The sequence below is a fragment of the Melanaphis sacchari genome, unplaced genomic scaffold, assembly GCF_002803265.2.
Source record: "Melanaphis sacchari strain LSU unplaced genomic scaffold, SCAv2.0 Contig177_pilon_pilon, whole genome shotgun sequence".
Classification (NCBI taxonomy): domain Eukaryota; kingdom Metazoa; phylum Arthropoda; class Insecta; order Hemiptera; family Aphididae; genus Melanaphis; species Melanaphis sacchari.
This window is the reverse complement of record NW_020270834.1, coordinates 180,780-204,928: the sequence shown is the minus strand read 5'-3', so window position 1 is coordinate 204,928 and position 24,149 is coordinate 180,780. Positions and strand designations below refer to the sequence as shown.

General features: G+C 23.3%; 2 protein-coding genes across 3 annotated transcripts in view; one reads left to right on the top strand and one right to left on the bottom strand.

The window, feature by feature from the left end:
• LOC112592478 (sex peptide receptor) overlaps positions 1-24,149 on the top strand; it is a 204,376-nt gene that overhangs the window by 56,846 nt on the left and 123,381 nt on the right. The gene's annotated exons all lie outside the window — the stretch shown is intronic.
• On the bottom strand, positions 22,159-24,043 carry LOC112592473 (dynein regulatory complex subunit 3-like). The gene is made up of 3 exons (XM_025336535.1): positions 23,223-24,043; positions 22,659-23,165; positions 22,159-22,378 (listed from the first exon to the last, which is right to left on the bottom strand). The coding sequence occupies exons 1-3, from the start codon at positions 24,041-24,043 to the stop codon at positions 22,159-22,161; spliced, it is 1,548 nt and encodes a 515-aa protein (XP_025192320.1).

Here is a 24,149-nt window from a genome sequence, read left to right as displayed (position 1 = left end):
ATTAAAATAAATGGTTTTTAAAAAAATCTAAGATATTTATAAAGTTATGATTTTTTTTGTATACCTTAAAATTTAAAGAATTAGAATTCAAATAAATATATAATTAAAAGCGAAAAATAGTGGTAAGTATCCTACGTAGAACATAGTTAAAAGTTTATATTATTATGTACCTGCTTAGGTATATTTAAATTTACTCGCAGTGCATAATGAAAAACAAAACAACTTAAATATCATTGAAGATGAAATCTATACCTAAAATACCTATATATATATATATTAATGTATATACATTAAAATTAAAATATAATAATAATAAAGTATCTCGTTAGTAGATATCAAACTACAAATGTCACAATTTAAACCAGCTCCGTGGAATAGGAGATTTCCTCTCCCACTTTGCCACTAAAATGGACAGGTTCTAGCCTGGACAAAAGATAATTCGACAGCATGTTGGTCAATACTGACACAAGTTCTACGTACAGGGTAGATTTAACCGTATTAAGTTATTAACGACAAATATTTGAATGCATTGCGTTTGCCAATATAGAAATGACTGTTTTGGTTGGATTTAAAAATTAAAAAAATATTGTTAATTAAAATGAAAAATAAAAAAAACAAATAAAAATAAACATGACGTTATGAATAAATCTGTAGGTAGAACAGTAATAATTTATTTTGTGGTTTACACATCATAGCAAGGTGAATTTTATGATAACAATAATTAATTTAGACAACATTTTTTTTGTTTTTCTTGGTATCGATATAAATGGATACTTGCTTAGTCTGTTTACCAGCGTGGTATAATATTTCACTGGACCAAACATCATCTATGGTTAAAGTAGTGATGTGGTTAACTTGTTCCAGGCCGGTTTAATTAATTTTATGTATAACGTTGTTACAATATTTACTATATTATTAACTCACCAAGTATGTACAAAATAATATGTTTTCAATTTGTGTATACATAATATACCGTCTTAAATCTTTACATTTCTGTCGTAATACTGAAACGCTATCGTTCTTTACACTCAAATCTATTTAAATTAATTTGAATAAACAGCGGATGGAAATCATCTTGCGTACAAATATTCCCGTAGGTACATACTCTTAACAACGTCAGAATCTTGTTCGTTTAACTCGTAAACAAATGTCTTATCCTCGGAATTATCATCGCATAACTGCTACGCTACACTGTCATAGAAGCGGGTGGATCACGTCGTTGTTTTTATAATTGCGTTGGTAAAAATGTAAAAATATATTTTTATTGTCAAAGTTCAGCTAACCAATAACGCCAGACCATAACTAGACCATTTTTAATTTACTTTACGTAATTATAGAGCACATTCAAATAAAATATTATTATAATATTTTATGTTTTCAACTCATGCACGTGACGAACCATTTTTTTTTTTCTGAAATATTATGCCTTCAAAACGTCAAACAACTATATAGTACTGAATTGGGTAGGTAATAATTATTGTATATTTCACACTACACTAACGAAGGAATCAGGCAATGTTATAGTATATATAATTATTTAATGAATGGTTCTTGATAATGATAATGTTTTCTGATTTTCAGTTAATTTATTTATTATGTTGTATAATGTATTTTATGTTATATAAAACACTATTAGAACAATTTAATTTAAAAAAATTCTAATGTATATAACGTATAATTTTATTGAAAATTGGCAGTAATATGAACTGTAATTTATTAAAGTGGAAACGTTTATTAATTTGCAAAAATCAATGTATAATAACGTAAATAAAACATTGTAAATAACGATCGTAAATTTATAATTTTCACTAAATGTATTAAATTTATTGTATTGTTTTAAATACCTATTTCAAAGTACATAATTTTAAAATCTGATAATCTAGTATAATTATCGATACTTTAGTTAAATTTTTATAATAATATGTCAGTTACAGAAGTCTCGAGCGTTAATTTCTTAGAATTGATAATTGATAACACGGAAAAAATTATTTTTTGAACATTATAAATTAATTGTTAACTTAAAATTCTTAGACGATTTAATAATATATATTTTTCTGGCTAAGAAAAAAATTTAACATCATTATTCTAGTGATTTATAATTTTTTTTTAATTTAAAATTAAAAAATATGTATACAAAATAATTTTACCTAATTGGGTAATATCTAACAAGATTATATTATGTCGATAGTAGTAATAATATATATAACGCAATACATACATATTAAGAATGTATAACTAAAATTGTTTTTCTAATGTTCTATGAATATACTATAACAACTACATGACCGCTTGTGAGTCAATAAACTATTAATGTAAAAAAAAACTGAAATAGTTTGAAATCTATTCCAACCCTATGCGTACTTCCTTACCCGATGCCTTCCGGTGTTTGGTGGGCAACTTTAAATTACGGCGTCATTATTACGTCCATTGTTGAATGGCGTGATCAAAGATCGTTTCAAACGGATAATCCTATAGTTTCTTCGCAAGGTCAAGTTCACTATAATAAGCTACCACTCAAAAGTCGATGAACGACTGAGCTGTTCCGATATTTTAGAAGTATCTAGCTGCCAACGTTAATTCGTCTAGGAAATTAAAGTTTGTTTTAATGACAGCTATTTTCAAATTATATTATGCCACGATAGTCCCTTTTGTACATTTTATGGTTAGGTACAAGGCGTGTCTCAAAACCGACCATCTTACTACGTATAGTCTAGTGAATTTACTTCAAAGAATATTGCACACCCAAGACCATCTTAATCAATTTACTTGTACACATAATATAATTGAGTTAAATTATACCCACTCTAATAATACTTACACTCAGATGTCAGACCTAAGTATAGATTACTCTCTCACGTTTTGTGTAAAATTATAAATTAGTCATTGTATGCTGTAACGTAAGATGTTATATATAATGTGTCTAAACCTCAACATGTAATTATAATTTTTAATGTATAAAAAAAAAAAACAAATAATTTGAAACCATAATAAAATATTATTTTATATTAAGATATTTTATAAACTGAATGTATTTTAAATGATTTCTAAAATATATTGTATATCTTATGTTCATATACTTTTATTTTTAGACTTTTATGCCTTGTCAAAAATAAAATGAACGATTTTTGATTATTCGAACATAAGAAAAATCATAATACAAAAACTAAAAACAATAAATACATTCAATTGAACAATTATTACATACTTAGACATTTAAAATTTTTGAAATTAATTTATAATAATTTATAACTAATATTGTTTATATGTTATTTTATTTTACTCTAAATAATATCTCACATTTTTATTCACACTGTAATAATAATAATTTTTTAAATTATTAATTTATTTCAAACGAAATATTATATACAACTAATTATCATATAATAATAATAAATAATAAACAGTAATAACTACATTCCTGAACTACAATTCCGAACGAATAACATTTATTTTTATACATATTAAATGTAACTCCTTTTTAGGGGAATACGTGTGTTACACATAATAGTCTTGTGTGAGAGTATTTTCCTTCTTATAGGAACAAATATAATTTCTCTAAAGATATAAATATTAAAATAATAATTTATATGATCAATGTCACTTCAGAATTACTGCATGAACAGTATATAATATAGAGCTTTTAGGGCTATAATGGGCAATTTCAAAAGCTCAAAACCACTGTTATAGTATCACTGTTTCCTTTGAACACATTTTGTGAAATGTGAACACAAAACATAGCTATATCATTAAATAAAATAATGATTATCATAGTATCTATTTGTTTACATAAATTGTCGTTAATCTTCAACGCAAATAAATTAAGATTCCATTTTGTGTTTGTGTTGTATTGTTGCACGTGGGCTATTTGGTGGAAAATTCATTGTTTCGAGTATAAATCGTAATTGATCGATGCGTTTCATTGAATTCCATATCAACGGCTGTTTACAAGTGAAAATCAACAGCAAAAATATTTGACAAATACGAATGAAAGTATGTTTATAATGTACTTACGGTGGACCATAATTTGAATATTATTTATTATATCATTAATAGTTCATGTACCTACCTCTCGATATGTGAAAAAAAAATTAAAATTAAAATAAAATATATTAATCGGAATTGCAAAAGCTAAATCAACAGAATAAATTATAAACAATTTATCATATTAAATAATAATTCCATAGCTTGGTATTCGAAATTTTAAACAATATTTTGCAAAATATTCACATGTACCTATATTCTTGCATGTAGCTATATATCTTATATATTTTAAGCGAATACGTAATGTAGATATATGAAAAACCTTATCGATAGTTTGTAATATAAGATTCTGAATGGCACAAGGGAGCTATTGGGTTACAAAGGTTTGTGCATTTGTTATGCCAGTCAACACTTTTGACACACTAAAAATCTCAAAATATTTCATTTTGGATCTCTATATACATTGAGAAATTTTCGTATATTTATTATGCTGCATACCTATTTGAAATAATATGTCATTTATTCAAATTTTTCAGTTAATTTTAAGGTAACCGTTAAAACGAATGAAATTAAAATAATGAAAAAACGAAGAAGAATTACATTCAATATATTTCGAATGAATAGTTTGTTTAAAACGAATTATATTCTGAACCTAGCTCAGTATAGTTTTTAATATAATAATTTATCGTGACTTAACATAGTTTAAAAATAACCAGGTTGGTGGACTATTGAACTTCCTTGTCAAACTTTATTTTTATCTGTTGCTACTATGCTGTTCTATACAACTTTTAAACCATAATAGATAATAATTACGATTCAAACTAGATACAGTATACATTTTGACAAACCACAATACCACAATTGTAGATCGTGACTCTGAACGACTAAAACCAACAATAAATTACTGTCTCACAAAAAAAAAGTGAGACATTTTGTTTTCAAAGTGAACGTATAACGAATTTCTTAAAATATTTATATACTTCTTTATTTTTAATGCCAAGCGTGACATTTTTTTTTCTGCAAATTTTCAAAAGTTATATTTAAATTTAGCGTCTGCTTGAGTAGAGGTAATATACGATAAACAAAACATATAAATTTAACGCGATATTAACTGCTCATCCAATTTAAGCCAGTCATAATATAATACGAGTGTAATGCGGATTACTGTAAAATATGTGGGTGTCATTATTTATGAAATTCTGAATATTTTGCTTACCATTTCTTAGAAAATCCATTAATCACACAAAATTATCGTATCACATCTGCAATATTTAGCAGTCTAATACCTTGATTTTTACTACAAAATGAAGTAGATAACAATGAAAATGACATATTTTTAACAATACAGGTAATAAACGTCACGTTATCTTATAGTTATAAATTAAAATATAGTAACACTGACTAAAAATATTTATCTGATTACACATTTTTATAAATTGCGCCTCATTTAAATCAAAACAATTAAAATCTATAGTAAATACGCGGTAACAAGTTCATTATTATATTATTATTTGTTGACTTCACATCATATTTTAGTTTTTTTCCAGTGAATTTATTGCAAGTCATTAAACCATAATATATATATATATATCGTATTTGTAATTATTTTATAAGATTCATTATCATTATAACAATATAAAGTACGTTTGTAGTTTTTCATTCAAAGTTGTTCAAATATAAGGTAAAATTATTAAGGTTTTAATGTTAAAATTCAAAATTAAGGCCAATTTCCAATTCTTAAAAAAAAAAATCTTCTCTAATATAAATAACATAGTCGTCTCATATTTAAAAAAAATTTCTACGTGATCTTCGCATTTGAGTTTAATGTCTAAATTGTGTTTGCTGTAATAATATGGTCCTTATACAATCGTATAAAGATTATTTTTCTTTTTAAATAAATCTTTACATCTCTATATAATTGATAAATATAATTTAAAACCAATGCGAATCCATTAAGCTATATTTCAATTGAATTACAGGTTTATAAGATATTTGCAGTAGACAGTAATACACTCAAAACGAATTGTTGTTGAAATAGTATTAGTATAGTATTTATAATATCTTTCAATTTCTTCAATAAAGAAGCCCTGTGATATGTATCTTCAAAATTATTTGTCAATGATTAAATTAACATATTTTCATTTTGTGACCTTTAAGTGAATTTTTAGTTTTAATTATATTCTTTTAGAGTCCTTAATTTTAATAATTTAGCACGTACTTTAAATGTTTTTCAATAGATATCATGTACAAAAAACACTTATGATTTGATTTGTTACTAGAAACATTTTGAGTGAAATTATTCGTATCTTTTTCCGTGTATAGACTATATATTATAGTAAATCGTTTAAAATAGAAATACCTTAATCAACATAAAATAATTATAGTACCTATGAATTGTGTTTATTTTTCTATCAATTAACCGTTAACCTATTACTCTACCGATCAATGGTAGATTATATTATGTTTTAGGATACGTATAATAACCAATATCTATTATTTATAACGCATACAAAATGTACGTTATTTCTGCAATGAAAGGGCTATAAACCAAGCGGTTTCCGACATAAATTATATGCACAAAATAAATGCAACAATAAGGAATACAGGATTAATTCAAACGTTAAATTAAAAACTCTGTATACATTTAAATTCCTAGTTAAAAACCATAAACATTAATTCATAATATTTCAATCATTTTTTTTTTTTTTTTTTTTTTTTGTATAGGTAATAAATGTAGATAATATAATATTTATTTTTATTTAGTTATTTAAAAAAATTAAAGAAAAATAATTTAACCTCGAAAATGATTGGTTAATATGTAACATAATTTAATGCTTAAAGTCTATTTTTTAACAATATTTAAATTTCAATTGATACAATCTCACTTTTTCAATAAACCAATATCAGAATATTATATTATAGTTTTACGAAATTAATTTTGGATCTAAATGTGATCGATTGAAATAAAAATTACTCACACACTTTGAACGAACTAGAAAAGAAAATCATAAGTATTCTTATTAGATTAAATATTTTTTATTACACTCAATAGTAATCTGAATCAATTTTTTAATTATTATCATTTCTGTAATTTAAACCATTTCAGATCCAAATAAATTATTATGTCACTACTAAAAGTTATGCGTATAGAAACATAAAAAAAAAAACTTTATCCGTATATGTTTAGTGTAATTAGTACAAACAAATAGTTAAAAAAAAACTTGTGAAAACCTACAAGTCTTTTATGTATAATTATCTTTTTACGATGTTATTAAAAATAAATTACAAAGTAATTCTAGGTGAGATTTTTTTGGTGTGCATTCGCTTAGTGATAATTTCAAAAAAATTAAATTGTTTTTTATTTGATAAAAAATAAACTCGGATTTTATTAAGTCGATTGACCTATATTGAATAAGTAATCAGTTAAGAATATTGATAAACAATTAGTAAATTAGACTAGTGTTATTTCGCAATTCTCAACCCAACAACGCGATGTTTTAATATTCCACATAATACATACGTTTCTAATTTTTTCTTTAAAATTCAGTAATATTTTTAAACATTAAAAACACGAAACAAACATTTTCGAACATTATACTTAATATTTTTATATTATATTCAATAGTTAATTTTTATATTTGTTTTAAAATCTGAAAAAAACGATCTTTAAAAAATAAAAATAATTGTACAATAGTTGAACGTTGTATTACCCAATAATAATATCTATAGTTAATTTTTTTATAAACTATAATTATTAATTATTTGATTCTTACAAATTTCAGTAATGTATTTACTATAAATTCAATCCAAAAATTATGAAATTTAAAAGAGTATGTTATTTATGACATATAATTACTGCGTTTGTATGCATAAGAAAAATAAATAACATACTAATTATATTATTTTTATTTCTTAATTTAAGTAGCTGTAATTTTATTAAATATATTACAATGAATTTATTCTCAATGATACATTTAAAAATATTTTACTTTCAGTATACCTTGCACAAAAACAATTTAAATTAAAAAAATAAAATACATAAATGCCACATGACATTTCCATGACCTTTTTACCTACTAAAAAACATTAGTTTTTTTTGGGGAAATGGTTTTATAACAATAATAAATGCTATAAAATTGATTTCCATTTTTTTTTTTTTTTTTTTGTTTTTTATAATTGAATTATTATATTGTACAACATTTTTATTTATTTATTTTTGTTTTAGAAATTAAAAAAAAAAAAATTCTTTCTATTAACCAGGTATAACTAGATATTTGAGGTTTATATATTTTGTATATAATTAATAATTTGAACTTGTTATTTTACTTAAAGTTTAATTTTTTGACAAATCATTTGGTTATTATAACGACAAATTTCAGTTAATTTTCACAATAATTTGACTATAAAAATATTCTTTAAGTATAGCACACGAATACTCAAACACAACCAAAATAATATAATGTACGTAGAATAAAACGAAAAAAATCATTTGTATATATTTTCAATGTATATGTATAAACATTTTTCGTACAAATTTTTATTTCAAACTTAGTGAAAAACATATATCAAGTAATAATAGACAAATTTAATATTATAGTGATATTGTTATAATATCTGCACTGATGTCCTCCAACAACACGTATCGCACGCTATATATTATACTATATTGTATAACTGCATACAATAATAGTTGAGTGTCCATTTATAACTAACTCTGTTCGTAAGCGTTTAACAACCGCCATAGTTGTAGGCTTGTACGATATAATATATGAAATTATATTTTATATTATATACACGAGTTAGCGCTGTAAATTTGATGAAAAACGGGTATGAAAAGCAAAAAAGTCTAGTGTTACAAAGATCTTGAAAATGTCAATTGCCATCCGTGCCGATGATCCTTAACGTTAAAAAATATATGATGGCGATTCACCCTCGTCTACACTCAAATACCAGATACCTATATATTACACTACACGCACATTTCATTCAGAACGACACGAGAACAGAAAAGTTTTTTTTTTTTTTGTTAAACGTCGGATAAAGAATGGACCGTCGTCATCGTATTCAGTGGAAGGGTCGATCCACACTACTAAAAATTGCTACAATCGTATACACGCTATGAGTAGGTAGTAACAGCAATAATGCGTATACCAATAATATGTGACTCCAACCACTACATAAACGATAACTATGGTACGGTATACATTCACGTTGTTTTGTTTTCGTGTTAAGTATGTCCGTGTTCAATTTGATGGTTTTCGTCTTAGATAGTATTATATTTTTATACGTTTGACTGGAGGGGAATCGGTCAGAATGACATTATAGCTGGTCGAGGTATCTTGTCTTGTATCAATAAATTGTACAAAACTGTTTTTATAAATTTAACTCCATTTGACCCATTTCGCTTCAGTGTCGTTATTTGCATCTCTTGGTAATTTTAAAAATATCTAGTCAAATTTCTACAAACCAAACGATCTGTATCTATAATATTTTATAATGATAACATTGAGCGGCGCAAAATGTAACTTATATACAGTGAATACTCGATAAATACTCGACGACTATACAAAGTAGAACGCGAGAAAGACATACTTGAATTAGAGTTAATAGTAACCATTACATATTGACAATCCAATTCAGTACATTCAAATGATTCAATTATTACATACATTCACATAAAATCGTTTGATAAAAAATTATTTATTAACACAATTCAAAATAATTTGCACACAAAGTATAAAGAACAGTTATTTTGTATTCAAACATTATTTAAAATGTAATTCAATTTATTTTTATTATTATAAGAACTCATAAATGCTATTTATTATTTACTAACATTTAATGAATTATAAATTGTAATACATAACTAATCACTTACATAGTCTGAGTAGTTAATACATTAGAAAGAATTTATCTTAATATTACAATAATCTGATTATAGTTTCATCTTTAAGACTTGTAATGTAAAAAATATAATATATTAATAATATAATATTATATTATTTATTATTATCAAATATCGAAAATTAGACCAAAAACGACAGTGCTGTTGATAAATTGCATACCTAATGCGCCGTGTTATCATAATTGTGTTCAAATTTTATAAATAAATAATAATCGCAGTTAGTGTTATGACATTATGATGTATTTCATTTTCAAAATAAATGCCATATAAAAGGCCTACATTTTAAAAGATACTTACTAATAAATAATCCTCATAATAGCAACAAAAACTGATACAAAAATAAAAATAAAAATTGAATTTTCGAAATAATTGTGTTCTAAGTTTCTAAGATAACTTAAGTCGGTTAGGCTAGTTTACAATTACTGTAGTTGTAGCAATATGATGTATTAGTAATTAAGTTAATATTTAAAACTTCAAATAATTTAATAGCAAATTTTATAATAATTAAAATGTTTGTGTCGATTTCATACTATGGTCTTAAGAGCTAGGGTAATAAATTAATATTTTCAACTGTAATTTAAAATTTTAAAATCATTTTTTTAAATTTAAAATCAATTCAACAATACATTTTAGGTACTCATAATAAATTATTTATTTAACATTGATTTTATAAATTATATTATTGGATTAATCATTTTAATCATTTTAAAATTATTAATTTTAAGGTCACTACTACATTATATTAATTATTGTTTGTACTTTTTAATTAATCTAATTGTTTATTATGCTTAGTAGCAATATGTATAAAATTATTTAAATATAAAAAATGCTTCAGAAAAACATAATAAGTATAAGTCTTAGTAATGGATGTTTTAAATTTGAACTCGATACTAAAAAACAATTTTGAGAAAAGATGATGTGTCATCCTTTATTTATAAAAAATACATCATAATTTATTAATATAACTATTTGTAATTCTTTTTTTATATTAGTACTACATTCAGTTGATTTAATTTTTACAAAAGCATTGCTATATTTTATGAAAATAAATTATCATATTATCTATTATATTATGCATAATACATTATGGTTATTAACTTATAATTCAAAACCGGTGGTACTATACCGATAGACTGATGGTAATAGGTCCATACTATATATTACTTGAAATGAGTATAAATATTATTATTTTGATAAATTCATTTTTTACATAAAATAATATACATTATGGAAAAAATTAGAAAAGTTTTAAGCTTATACTACTGATGTTTTTTGAAGTACACTAAAATTTTGTCATAAATATTCACGTTTTTATATATATATTATTTTTTCTGTGATTTTGAAAAGTTCTAGAAAATTTTTATTATTGACTAAAAAACCAACAAGATATACTTTGGTAAAAACAATTCTTAAAGTTTAAGACTGAAGCTTTTTTACTGTTTCTAAAGATGTGATCAGTCAACATAAACAAAACAAAAACAAATGCATAATTGTAAAACTAATACATTTATTTCTCCTTCAAAAATCTAAAATATAATATCATAAAAATTATGTGAACTTTGGTCATATCTAAAATATATTTTTAATACTACTGTTTAATAAAGATTTATTTGGGTGAATATATCATTTTAATAATATGAGTACATCATTTAATACATATGACATTATATAACACTTTGAATTTAAAATGAATTCATTTCAATAGTAGATATATATCTTAAAATGTAAACATATTTATTTTGTTAACTTCAAAGAATATGTTTTTGGTCTAAATTTAATATGAATATATAAATATATGTATATACTTAACTCAATAATAGTTTTGATATTATGTTATTTAGTTATAATATTCTTTATTTAAGTCTGTCAGCTTTATATATGAAGATTGAAGATACCATGAATTTAAAATCTAAAATAAGGTCATTTAAGGAAATTATTTTCAACTTTACAAATTAACGTACAATTTTAATCATGTATTTTAAATTTGTATTTTAAAAGTCCAACCAATTCAAATTAATGGTTTTATCATCTGGAATTCCATCTGGAGACTTTAAAACCTTAACTACATTTGATCTATTTATATTTTTATAAATACTATTGCAAATAAAAGAATATCAAGTTTAACAACAATTATAAAAGGAAATTAATTTTTTAGTACATATTATAGCTATTCATTAAGTAAACACTTTTATTTATTATCCCATCATATTGTTTAAAACCAAGTATCTTAATACTATGTGTTAATAAAATTATACATTTGATAAAACAGATGTCTTCCTTAACAAAATCAATTGCTAAAATTGACATATTCATATAAAAATCATTGATTTTCATGTGCTGATTTCATTTTTGCGCAACAAACATTATCTTACATAGTATGATACATTATTTTGTATGCCATGCCATGAATACATTTATCCCAAATAATATATCTTTACATATAAATATTGGCTACGTAATTCACACGTTGGTAGTTTACTTAATAAGCTGCATGGTCATCATTTAATTTAGAATAAATATTATTGTTCTTCGTATTGTGTAGGTAAATATAATTATATGTGATATAATTTTCATAATAGTGGGCTTCGAGTGATTCAATTGAGTCCCTTATATGGGAGGCAATAACGAATATAATTAAAATAACTTAAAAATCAAAAACCTCTTTTAAATTTTGTTTATATTGTGCTTGATTTACATAATTCTGGTACTGTTCGTTATCATTATCTAAATTATTAATATACCAGATAACTCATATTTATGGTATACATATATCAATCATCTAGATCTTATAAAATTGAAACATTTTATTTTAGAAAATTAATTATAAAATATCAAGAAAAAAGTGATAATATAGCCATTCTTACTACCTATAATGATCGAGTAAAATATCAAAACTAGACAAGTCAAATATTTGCTGTGAAGATTTTTTTACAATTTATGATCGATTGTAAAATATTAGAAATAGAAAATGACCAATATCAGGGTCCAACTATTTCACCGGTCAAAATAAAATGTTATGTCTCTTTGATAAACTTGATCCTATTATACACCAAAACTAATTTATTGTTTTTCTGTATTACAAGATAAATGAACACTTTTTGGTATTGTTCGTGAGAGAAGTTTGACAGGGCTTATTGAAAATGAACAAACGTATCAATAAATCAAAGGACTCAACACGAACGATGTCTTTTCTATATTTTCTATATCACGAGTGTATCAATACCTATATAATATAACTATATTATATTATATTGCCATTCCTAAGTTATTTTTAAAAAAGGTAAATATTGAATTGAAAATAGAATATTAGAAGTAATGGAATACACCGTATAGTTATAAGTATAATATTTATGTATAACTTTTTGTTAAATTGTTAGTTTTCTACATAATAATTACTGAAATTTGATAAATAAAACAGCAATATTTAAAAAAAAAAAAAAATAGCTATCAGTATTTTTGAAAAAACAATACGTAATAAAAGTTAAAAGTGAAAACAATCAGTTGTAATTTTTGTTTGTATAATAAATTCGCATACATTGATTCACTTCCGCAAAATCAAAAATGCACAATACAACTCGTACTTGGTGAGTCGTATTAATTTTTTTTTTTTATGACTTATAACAAATTCATAAAAAAAATCTAATATTTTATCGTGTACCCATAATACTCTATAAATATTTAAAAGAACGAACCTTTTTTTTCAGAACTGAAGTCCGGTTTAGGTTTAAATGTAGCTGCTCATCCGATCTATATAATATTATTATTGCTGTAATGATGTAAACACGTGATATCAAACGTCCCTTTCGTATTTATAGTTAGGATATCTCCTATGTTGTAGAATTTTTATTGTTATTAAGGAAAGTATTGTCTACGAATAAGTTTATGGCTACTTGAAGTAGTAAATATATGTTTGTCGATGAAAAAAACCGGCATTTTATTAGTGGATCCTAAAATGAAAATACGCTTGATAATGTGTTTTTATTTTATTATCGCCAGGTTTTCTGCTTTTAAATAAATTCAAAATACTATAGAATGTTAGATGGTATAACTGCGTTTTGTGGCATACCAACAAAAGTTGTTTTACGCTTGTTAATTTTTATGTTTACTCTTTATAACGTACTAACTGCCACGATATTAAAAATAGAACTCAAATGTATTGAAATTAATAATTATTATTATTTTGCACTATATCAATTTGAATTTACAAATGCTAAAAACATATTTTATACAGTATTGAATAGGCATATATTGTAATAATTTATAAGGTAATAAATTTAAAAAATAAATGTATAATACGTTTAAAGTTCCATTTTATATATCTAACGATTTATTACATTGTCTGTATCACCCAAATCATTAATTTTTTTGATTTTTAATTATTAATAATATAATAAATTAATAAAACAATATTTAAACGTTAATATATTACATACTTATATGTTTTTTATGAAGTATTGTTTTAGTTTTTTGTATACATTATGTATAACCGAAATACGAAATAATTACACTCTGTGAAAATAAAAACAAAAATTGACAAATAAGAAGTGGAAATTATTTCATAGAATTTTCAAGATGGTATAAAATTGCGTCCCGCTGTTAATAGAAAAATATAGTAAAAATCACCCGATAAGAAAATAATAACGAATAAATACTTACAAAATTTCGAGTATGTTATTTTATACAATTGTCGTGATTCTATGAAGCTATGGAAGTAATAAAATGCAGAGCAATGTGAAACAGAATTTCAATTCATGCTCCAGTTACCCTACATAAGGACAGCTATGAAACTCTAAGAACATACGTCCATTTTCTTGTTACACAATTTTTTGTACACTGCAATAATAAATGCGATTGTACAAAAGCAGAAAAAATGTTATACTTTTTATATTTTTTTTATAAGAAATTTAGACCAAGCATGTCAATTTTCATAGTAATCGAATTATTTGAAATGTAAATAATTATAATAATAAGTATAATTTCTGAATTTTATTTTCAACCTTTCACTGCAGATCAGTAAAGTGAAAACCAAATTAAATTTTCCATGTTAAACAACTGTAATAAATCATATAAACATTTTAAACCACTTTATGTCGATAGACTATATTATAAATTAAACTCATAAAATTTGAAATAATAAATAAAAAAAGTGTGATCAAAAATAACGAAATTATTATTAATTTTATATATTCCTAAAATGTTCGATAAAATAAATACAATCAAAAATCATTTAATCATCAAAGTTTTCACTCTTTTTTAAATAGTTCAATTTTATTTACAATCTCATTATAATTTATGTGTATTATTAGTATAATTAAATATTTTAACGAATTATAAATAAAAATATGGATAAGTATTAAAATACTTTAACTCAAACATTGATTGGTGACATACATTTAAACATGTATGTCTCTCACCTAGCAGTGTACCAATAAATTGACACTAAACAGTTTTTTTTTAATTTATATTTAATAAATTCAGTGATTTGAAAATTATACATTTGTTCAGATTTAGTCTCCAAAAATAATTAATTTTTTAAATTTGGCTAATGTTCGGTGGTTTTATGAGTTTAATAAAGAATATTATTTTGATTCTGAGGTTTTAATACTGTATAGTTTATAAGAGATGGCTGAGAGTTATTATTCTTTGTTGTTCAGTTTCATAATTTGAATATTAATATTTTGTTTTATTTTTTGATTAAAATTGTACATAACTAAAAATATTATAGCAATACACGTTATCTAATTGAAGATATAAAAAAATTCGCATAATACACAATAATGTTAAACGTTTTAAGATAAAAATAATTTAATTTATTTCTTTTGTGAACTGTACATATATTTTAAGATTTTATATTAAGGTAAATATATAAATTCATAATTATATAAAAGGAGTTTTAATTTTTCACTACTCCTGTACATTTTTTAAGTTATGTAAAAATTGTTTTTATTATTTTTGTTAAAGAACTAAATACACATATAATACATAATTTTATTTAAAATTGTATTTTAATTATTAGTCAGATTCACATAATGGTAATCAATCATATTTTTATAAAAATACCTACAAAAGTCATTCTTTCCTTCTTTGATTAATCAACTCTAATAAAATAAATTAGCCAAATTATTGAGTACCAAATAATTTTATTAAATGTTAATTAATAATACATTTAAATTTTATGAGTACAAATAAAATCACGAGATAAAATTTTTGAATACGATTGTTCTTTAATGTTTTTTTTTTTTTTTTTATATAATATTCATTTCACAAATGCAAATTTATTTTATAAACAACTTTTAACTTCTAAATTTTAATATAAAGCATTTATTAGTATTTTTAACATTTTAATATTTATATTATTATAAATCAATTGATAAAACATAAAAATAAAATACATTTATATTATTCTATATTTTATAATACAGTAGAAATTATTTCTAACTAGTAAGTTAGTAAATAAATTCAATACTTTTTATGATTTAATCATGATCAATACATTGAATTTTAAATATTGTTATAATATTAGTAATTATATGCGTACTTTATTGAAATAAGAACATTATTGTTCAATATTTACATTCATTATATATTTTAAATGTATAAATTATTAACTGCTTGTAAGTACTACATACTTTTACCTTTAGCAATTTACTAATCATTTAAACTGTTATACCTATTCGGTTATATTTGTGAAAACGTTCTGTTGTAACATCATATTTTATATTTTTCATTTATAGTTTATTATTTTATTAAATAATTATAATATGGTAAATTGTTCACAAAATAATCAAGTTTTCATTTCCCCGTAATTTTAATATAATATTTATTTTGTTAGTATTTATTTTATCATGATAGGTGTAGTTTTAATAGCATTCATAAATTGTATTTTACATTATAACAACCTTGATAGTTCTAAATGGGTTTAGTTTTTAGTGAATACAAGTCCCAAACACAATTTCAAACATGTTATTAAAACACGAATCGTGTAAGGTATTATGCATTTATTGTCGCATTAGAGTTGTTCGCTTTTTGTAAAGAATAAGAAATCACTATAAGCAATACTCCTATACAGTCAAAATTATTTAATATAATAGCCAAAGTATCTATTTGGTAATTATAATTGATTTCATGTAATCTTCATATATTGATTTGTGTTATATCTGACGTGTTTCGATTGTTAAATTACTACAGTATTCATTTTGTGCGGGTAAATTAAACTATTCAAAATGAAGTTAGTCACATGAAATACAGTTCTCTTATTGAAGTTTTTGGAACATTTTCATCTTCTAGGAAACATTGAAGTGTTAAACTACAAATAATGTCGATTTTCGGAAAAATCCTTATTGCATCTCACATATATTTGGCACCATCGGGACCTAAGTAACTTTGTTGACATATTACTATTGTCTTATTTTATACGTGTGTGCGAATGTTATATATTATTATGTTGTATACGTATATCGATATTCCCAGACGCATTTGGCTGTGATCAAACCACAATATGGAACCAGGTGACGCTTGAGTGTGTAATAACACTAATAACGCATGTTATTTTCTTTTATGTCCAGGCAAAAAGTTTAATTTAGTATTTCAACGATACAAATCTCAGAGGAAATAAAACAAATTCTAACAAACATTATACTGGCACAGTACATATTAACTTACAATATATACTGAACATATGAGATGACATCGTTTAAACAACATGACTAGGTACTAAAGCATTACTGAAGCTATATAATGAAAAACCAAAATTGTATGATATATTGCGTTATATGCAAAAACTAAAACTTAACATCACCCTAATCTATTTTCTGTTTGATAACGTCTATCAAATGGCTATCCGATGTTTATTATCGAAAAAGTTTTACATTTTTATTCATATCGTGTAGAAACATAAAGGTATTTTCATTCTTTACAAATAAGTATACGATCGTTTATGTATACATATACGATGTACATAATAAATTATAGTTTAAACATACAAAACAACATATATCTATAGCTTTATTTCAACCGAAAAAAATATATAATAACTAAACTGAACTAATTTTATTGTATTTTCTTTGCGAAAAATTAATTTTTGCACACCCTATTTCTCTAGTGTATTTAATTTAAAAATGTACAAGAGTGCACATATATTGTCTATGACTTTAAAAAATGCACCGTGTTAGATCTAAAAAAAAATTAATTTATTATTTGTTGTACTGATTGATAAATCATGATATAAATTTACTTTTTTCTTCAATTGTAGATTTTAGAACAGATAATTAAGTATAAAGTAATAACATAACTCTAAAGCTTAATATTGATTTGTCATTACTCGTCGATATGGTCAATGAGCAGATCAAATAGCTGAATGATTGAAATATAATATTGATTAATTATAGGATATTAATTTTGTCCATTATAATTGAAAATTACGGAAATATGAAAATAATGCATTAGATATTAACATATTAGTACTATCCATTGTCTGAAAATATTTCAAATTGTTAATAATTATTAGTTATAATTTATTAATATCTTAAGTCTTTAGTTCTTTAACATAAATTTTCCATAAATCATGTTCTGCAAGTTTTTACGTAAATGTGTAGGGTTTTTTTTAAGCATAATAACCAACAGTAAATGCTTGAAGAAAAAAATCGATCACTATGACATTGTTTTTTTTTCCTTTTTTAACTGGAAAACAGATGAACCAGGAAACATATCGCTGCGATTTAATTAGTCAAATACGAATACATATGTTTATTAGGTACAAAAAGGCGCCTTGAGTAAAAAGCTCGATATGATAATTTAAATAAAATTAAGATTGAATATCTATAGGAACAAATTAGTACTATATTATACCAGGAAAGTTTCAATTGTCTATTTGTTGTGCTTTATATCCAACATATCTATTATTATAGAATATTAGTGATGTACAAATATCGTATAATATGGTGAACAGAACAAACTTTTTTGTCGAGTTTTATCTTTCCATTAACGTTTTAGTAAACGCTGTGAAGTATTATAAATGATTTTTCAGGATGAATTTTACAGCCTTGTGTGATTTTCCACATTATTCAAATTTCCATATCAAGCTGTTTTCAATTTGATGTAGAAAATTGAACTGATATTGGATATTTGATTTATTTACATCTGGTGCAAAGTCTATGAATATAAAAAGCAAAATCATATTGGTTTAACCATGTTGGCTATTAGGTACAGAAAATGTTTGGAATAACAGCTTTAGCTTTTTATAGTTTATGTAATATACTAATACTAATATCTAAATTTTCTCAACTATTGTAAAGTTGAATAAATAATAAACATTATAATTAGCATTTAAATAGTATTAAATCATTAAATTTAATTATCCGCATATATTATTTACTATATATTATGTTATCTTATCATTACATCTAATTGTAAAGTTAAGCGTGTTAACTCTCGTAATTACGTTGTTTTTGAATAACAATAATAATAAAAAAAAAATGTATTGAAAATAGGCTAAACAATATGTATACTAGTTTGTGAAAAAAGGGTATTTTTGTTTCAGCAAAATATTTACTCATTGTTTAGTTTACATGATAAAAATAATCTGATTATTTCATTGAAAAAAAAAAATGAAATACACATAAATAATTAATTTACCACATTCAGAATTGAAAATCTTACCAAAATAAAAATGTTTGAGTGGTAGCATTTTAAATTTTTTAAAGGTTTTCAAGAAACAACTAACTTTTTTTGAAGAAATATTAAAAACCGTGACTGAGTATGATTGAATTATTTTTAAATTTTATGACAAAAAAAATGTTATGCATACTTTCATGATTAACTTAACACATTAATTGCGGTATTTTTTAATTTTATTGTTATTAGCATATTTTTGACAATTTATTGATATAACCTATCCATTGGCTTTGTTTGATTTTATTTAATATCAACTAAATAGTTTTGTTTTTGATGATAAGCCAGGCATTAAAGTGTTCTTTATTTTATATATCCAATGATTTAATCGCGAACCAATCTATTTCGTCAACATTATCTAGGTTTACGGATACGTTTTCCGATGTGTTTTATCTTATAATGGTATTTCAATTTATTATAGTGATGGGTGCGTTATTACGATGAGCCGACGAATGTATTGTGTACATCAGTTACATTTACACCCTAACGCTATAGGTAATTGAAATTTCGTTTTATATTCCATAATTGAAAACGTTTAAAAACAAATAGATTTGTAAGATATTTTAACCATTAAATTATTAATTCCGTTGAAAATTAAAACTCAGAATTGTACAAACGAAATATAGAAATAGAATAAGAAAAATGTACTTGGTATAAAATCGATATATTTCAAAAAGGTCAATAAATGACAAATACAATTTATAAAGTATGCAAAGTAAATTAATAATCATTCAATTAGTAATTCGTCATTGAAATTTTATACATTACCAAAATAAATGCATAACTATTGGTACTAGTATAACAAAACACATTATCAAAATTCATAAACAATTATATTTTATAATCGTATTTTAAATTAAACGATTTTACAGATTTCAGAATAAAATTTGGTAAAGTTGCTCTGACATATTATTATTTATGTTGAATTAAAATTTTTAAGTGGTGGTAGAATACTAGAATGTTTTAAATGCTCATTCTTATTAATATTTAAATTACAGCAAAATAACTAAAGTCGATTCATGATAAATTCCTATTTTTTTCTATAAACAACATATTTTTATTTTAAAATGCTTTAAAAAACGAGTGGGTTTTTTATCTGCTTTAAATTTTAATTCTTATACAAAAAACCCTTATTAAAAATTTTGTATTCAAATTTCAAGATTAAGGTATTACAAGTTTATTGAAATTTTCAAATACAAAATAAATTGTAAATGATAGTAATTTTGAAATTAACTCATAAAACTAACTCAATATTTTCAATGTATATTTTACTCTTAATTTTTATAAAAAAGCATATTAAGAACCACTATGAGTTATATTTTAAATTTTTTATTGAAAAAACGTAAATAAGATTGAGTTGAACAGTTTTAAATGATATAATAATAGTTCTAAAATTTCCTAAATATTTTGAAAATAAAATTATATGATGCCTAGAAAATGGAAATAATTATTTTTTAAATATGTCAATTATCCAAAAATATCATTTTTGACTTACTACATATTGATTTCATCATAAATCATCGTGATCAGTAAATTTTTAAGTTTTTATTTTTCTAGTTTTGTTTTGAAACTTGCTATCAAAGACAATCATAAAAATTAAAAATTGAAGTATTTTTACTCCTCCTAAATTTGAAGTCAGTGAAATAAAAATAAATAAATATTCATCTTAATAAAACCATTATATTCATCACTCCACATAGGTTTTAAAATATTAACACGATTAGCTTTGCTATACATTTTTTCGTCGAAATTAAAATAGTAAAAAATAAAACATTCCAAAAAGAAAAACTAAATTAGGATTTTATAGAACAAACATTTCTTTTTTTTTAATTAACTGATATCCGATTTTTTTGATTACGTTAATTTAATGTAAAGTATAATGCCACTAAAGGTCGTAGGTATTGTTAATATTTTATACATTTATTCGTGAATATGACATGTCCACTTGCACTAGCATTATTCATAATTTATATTATATTATTTACATTTGGTATTGTATATTTGGCTCATGAGAAAAACATGAATACATTAACTATATTACAATTTGGGCCAAAACAAACAGTAAGAACTAGCAACCCTTTTAATCGTTTAATGCTGTTTATTGTTGTTTAAACTAGCCGATTTTCTCAAAAACAGTATGATATAATATAATATCACTGAAATAAACGACTAAATACATTTAAATAAACTTTAAACTTTATTTTTATTTTATAATTTTCCACTAAACAATTTTTTTTTCAAGAAAAATATTTGTCTAAAAAGTTTAAAATATTTATTATCTATAATATGACCTACAAAATTTTTTTGAAGGCGGAAATAGTTGAAGTTACTGCTGTAAGCTGTTGTTTATTAACTTACTGAACATAGAAAAAAGTTAAATTATATAATTATAAATAAATTATCAGTTGTTATAATCAAGCAATAAAATGAAAGTTATTTTAATAATAATTAATTAGTTATAATAATGTTTATTATTTAATACTGTTAAACTAAATCATTTTTTTTTATAATTTTATGTGTCAATTAAACTAAAACATTATATTCTTTGTACGGTATACTTTGCTAATAATTATTTAATTAAAACATTTTTTTTTTCCATAAGATTAATTATTTTTTAATGATTTAAGCCAAATTGATACTTTATCACTATATCTAGTTATTTCTTCAAATACCATCCAAAATCTTTGCTTCTCAGAGTTTTTTAAATCTTCAATTGATTTTTCAGCCCATTTTTTGGCATTAGTATTAAGAAGTTCTTCGCGCTTGTATATCATTTCCATATGTCTATCAGACATCTTAACTACAGCATCATTTATTACAAATCTAAAAGCCATATGCCCTTTTAAATAGATAGGTAAGTTGAGTAAAATTATTCTTATTTTATTTTTGATAATCATTAAAGATTTATTGAAAAAAATAGATAAATAAATACCAATTGTATTTATACATTTTGTAAATTTTTTTCAAACAAATTATTTGTAACTTCTTATAATATTACTTGATAATATAATATGTATATATAAAACGTATCACTTTATTTATACATAATAAATTATGTTATATTTCAATTAAATTGATTATTGTTTAATTAATTAAGACTTACCTATTTTCAAAGTGATTAATGAACTCTTTTGGTATTATTTTTATTGGATTATTCACGGCCAACCTAACATTTTCACTCAGTATCTCAGTATAGGTACTTATAATTGCACGCATATTGAAAAATATTGGGACTAACAGTTCCAAAAATAATTTTAGTTCTTCTTCTACAAACTTAGTGTATTTACTTATCATATCCATTATGGTTTTATTCATATAAATGTTTTTTTCGTGCAATTTCCTTTTCAATACAATTATTTCATCTTCTGTTACAGAAACAAAGGATTCAATTGAAAAATGTTCACATATTTTTTCAATTCGAATTGAATTCTGGTTATTGGTTATTTCATTTGTTTCAATGTCAATTAGTTGCCCTTCAATAGGTTCTATCCTTATTCTTCTTATTTCTTCAAATTCATCTATAATATCACGGCTCTCGTAAGTTAATTTTCTTTCAAATTTGTTATGACTCATTTTGAACGTGGAAAACATCTCATCTCTCACCGTCAGTCTGAAAAAAAAACATTTAAATAAAAATATTTCAATTTTTTACACTAAATTATACTACTTTTGTAAACTTGTATTATATAATTGCATTGCACTATCGGTTATTTGTTTCTGTAATGTTGCGAAAGCCCTCCGAACAGTTGAGTTCCATTTACTCAACAATTCAGCATCAAGATCTTCATTGTATAAATAATTGAAAAACTGTATACCATCTGTTTCGTTTAAAAAAGCTTTGTGAATAATGTTTGAGTCTCCCAAAATTTCTGAACCTGCTAAACTATATTCATCGTTAATTTCAACAACTAATGAACGTTCCTCGGCCGTTATATGTATATTATCAAGATATATCAAATTTGGAAATTGATCAACAATTAGTTTTCTATTACCATTGGTAGCTGGATTGTTTGATAAATCCATGCATTGTAAATATTTGAAACGTTTCAAATAGAAAATTTGATTAATGTCAGTTATCTCATTATTGTTTATATAAAATGCCTGTAATTGTAAATTATTATCCAAATTGTTCAATTCACTAATGTTGTTTCCACTTAAACTTAAAACATTTAACTTTATTAAATTATCAAGATTTTCAATTGATGTAATTCTATTATAAGAAAGGTTTAGTTCTTCTAGCTTTGTAAGGCAATCCAGGTTTTCGATTTTTTTGATTTTGTTGTGTGATAGTGTCAAGCATTTTAGATTTGTAACTAATCTTAATCCAACAATGTGTACTATACTTAAAAGACTCAAATTTAATTCTGTTATGATTCCCCAGTTAAAGTTTTGTTCCAACGATAGTATAAGAGCGACGTCTTTCGAACATTCATATTTCAAATATGATTTTTTAATAATCTCAGGTGTAATAATTCGTGATCGAATCATATTTATTTTACAAATAGTACTATTTAAATAAACTGATGATAATCAAACCAAAAATATTTATTAGATAATTTGGTCAGATTAAGGTTGTTTTTATATAACTTACTGA

Excerpts from the sequence above, each read along its gene's own strand:
- LOC112592473 (XM_025336535.1), bottom strand. The coding sequence starts at position 24,043 with ATGATTCGATCACGAATTATTACACCTGAGATTATTAAAAAATCATAT. Across the intron at positions 23,166-23,222 it reads TATAATACAAGTTTACAAAA|ACTGACGGTGAGAGATGAGA; the intron begins GTAGTATAATTT and ends TTTTTTTTTCAG. Across the intron at positions 22,379-22,658 it reads ATTAATCACTTTGAAAATAG|ATTTGTAATAAATGATGCTG; the intron begins GTAAGTCTTAAT and ends TATGGCTTTTAG.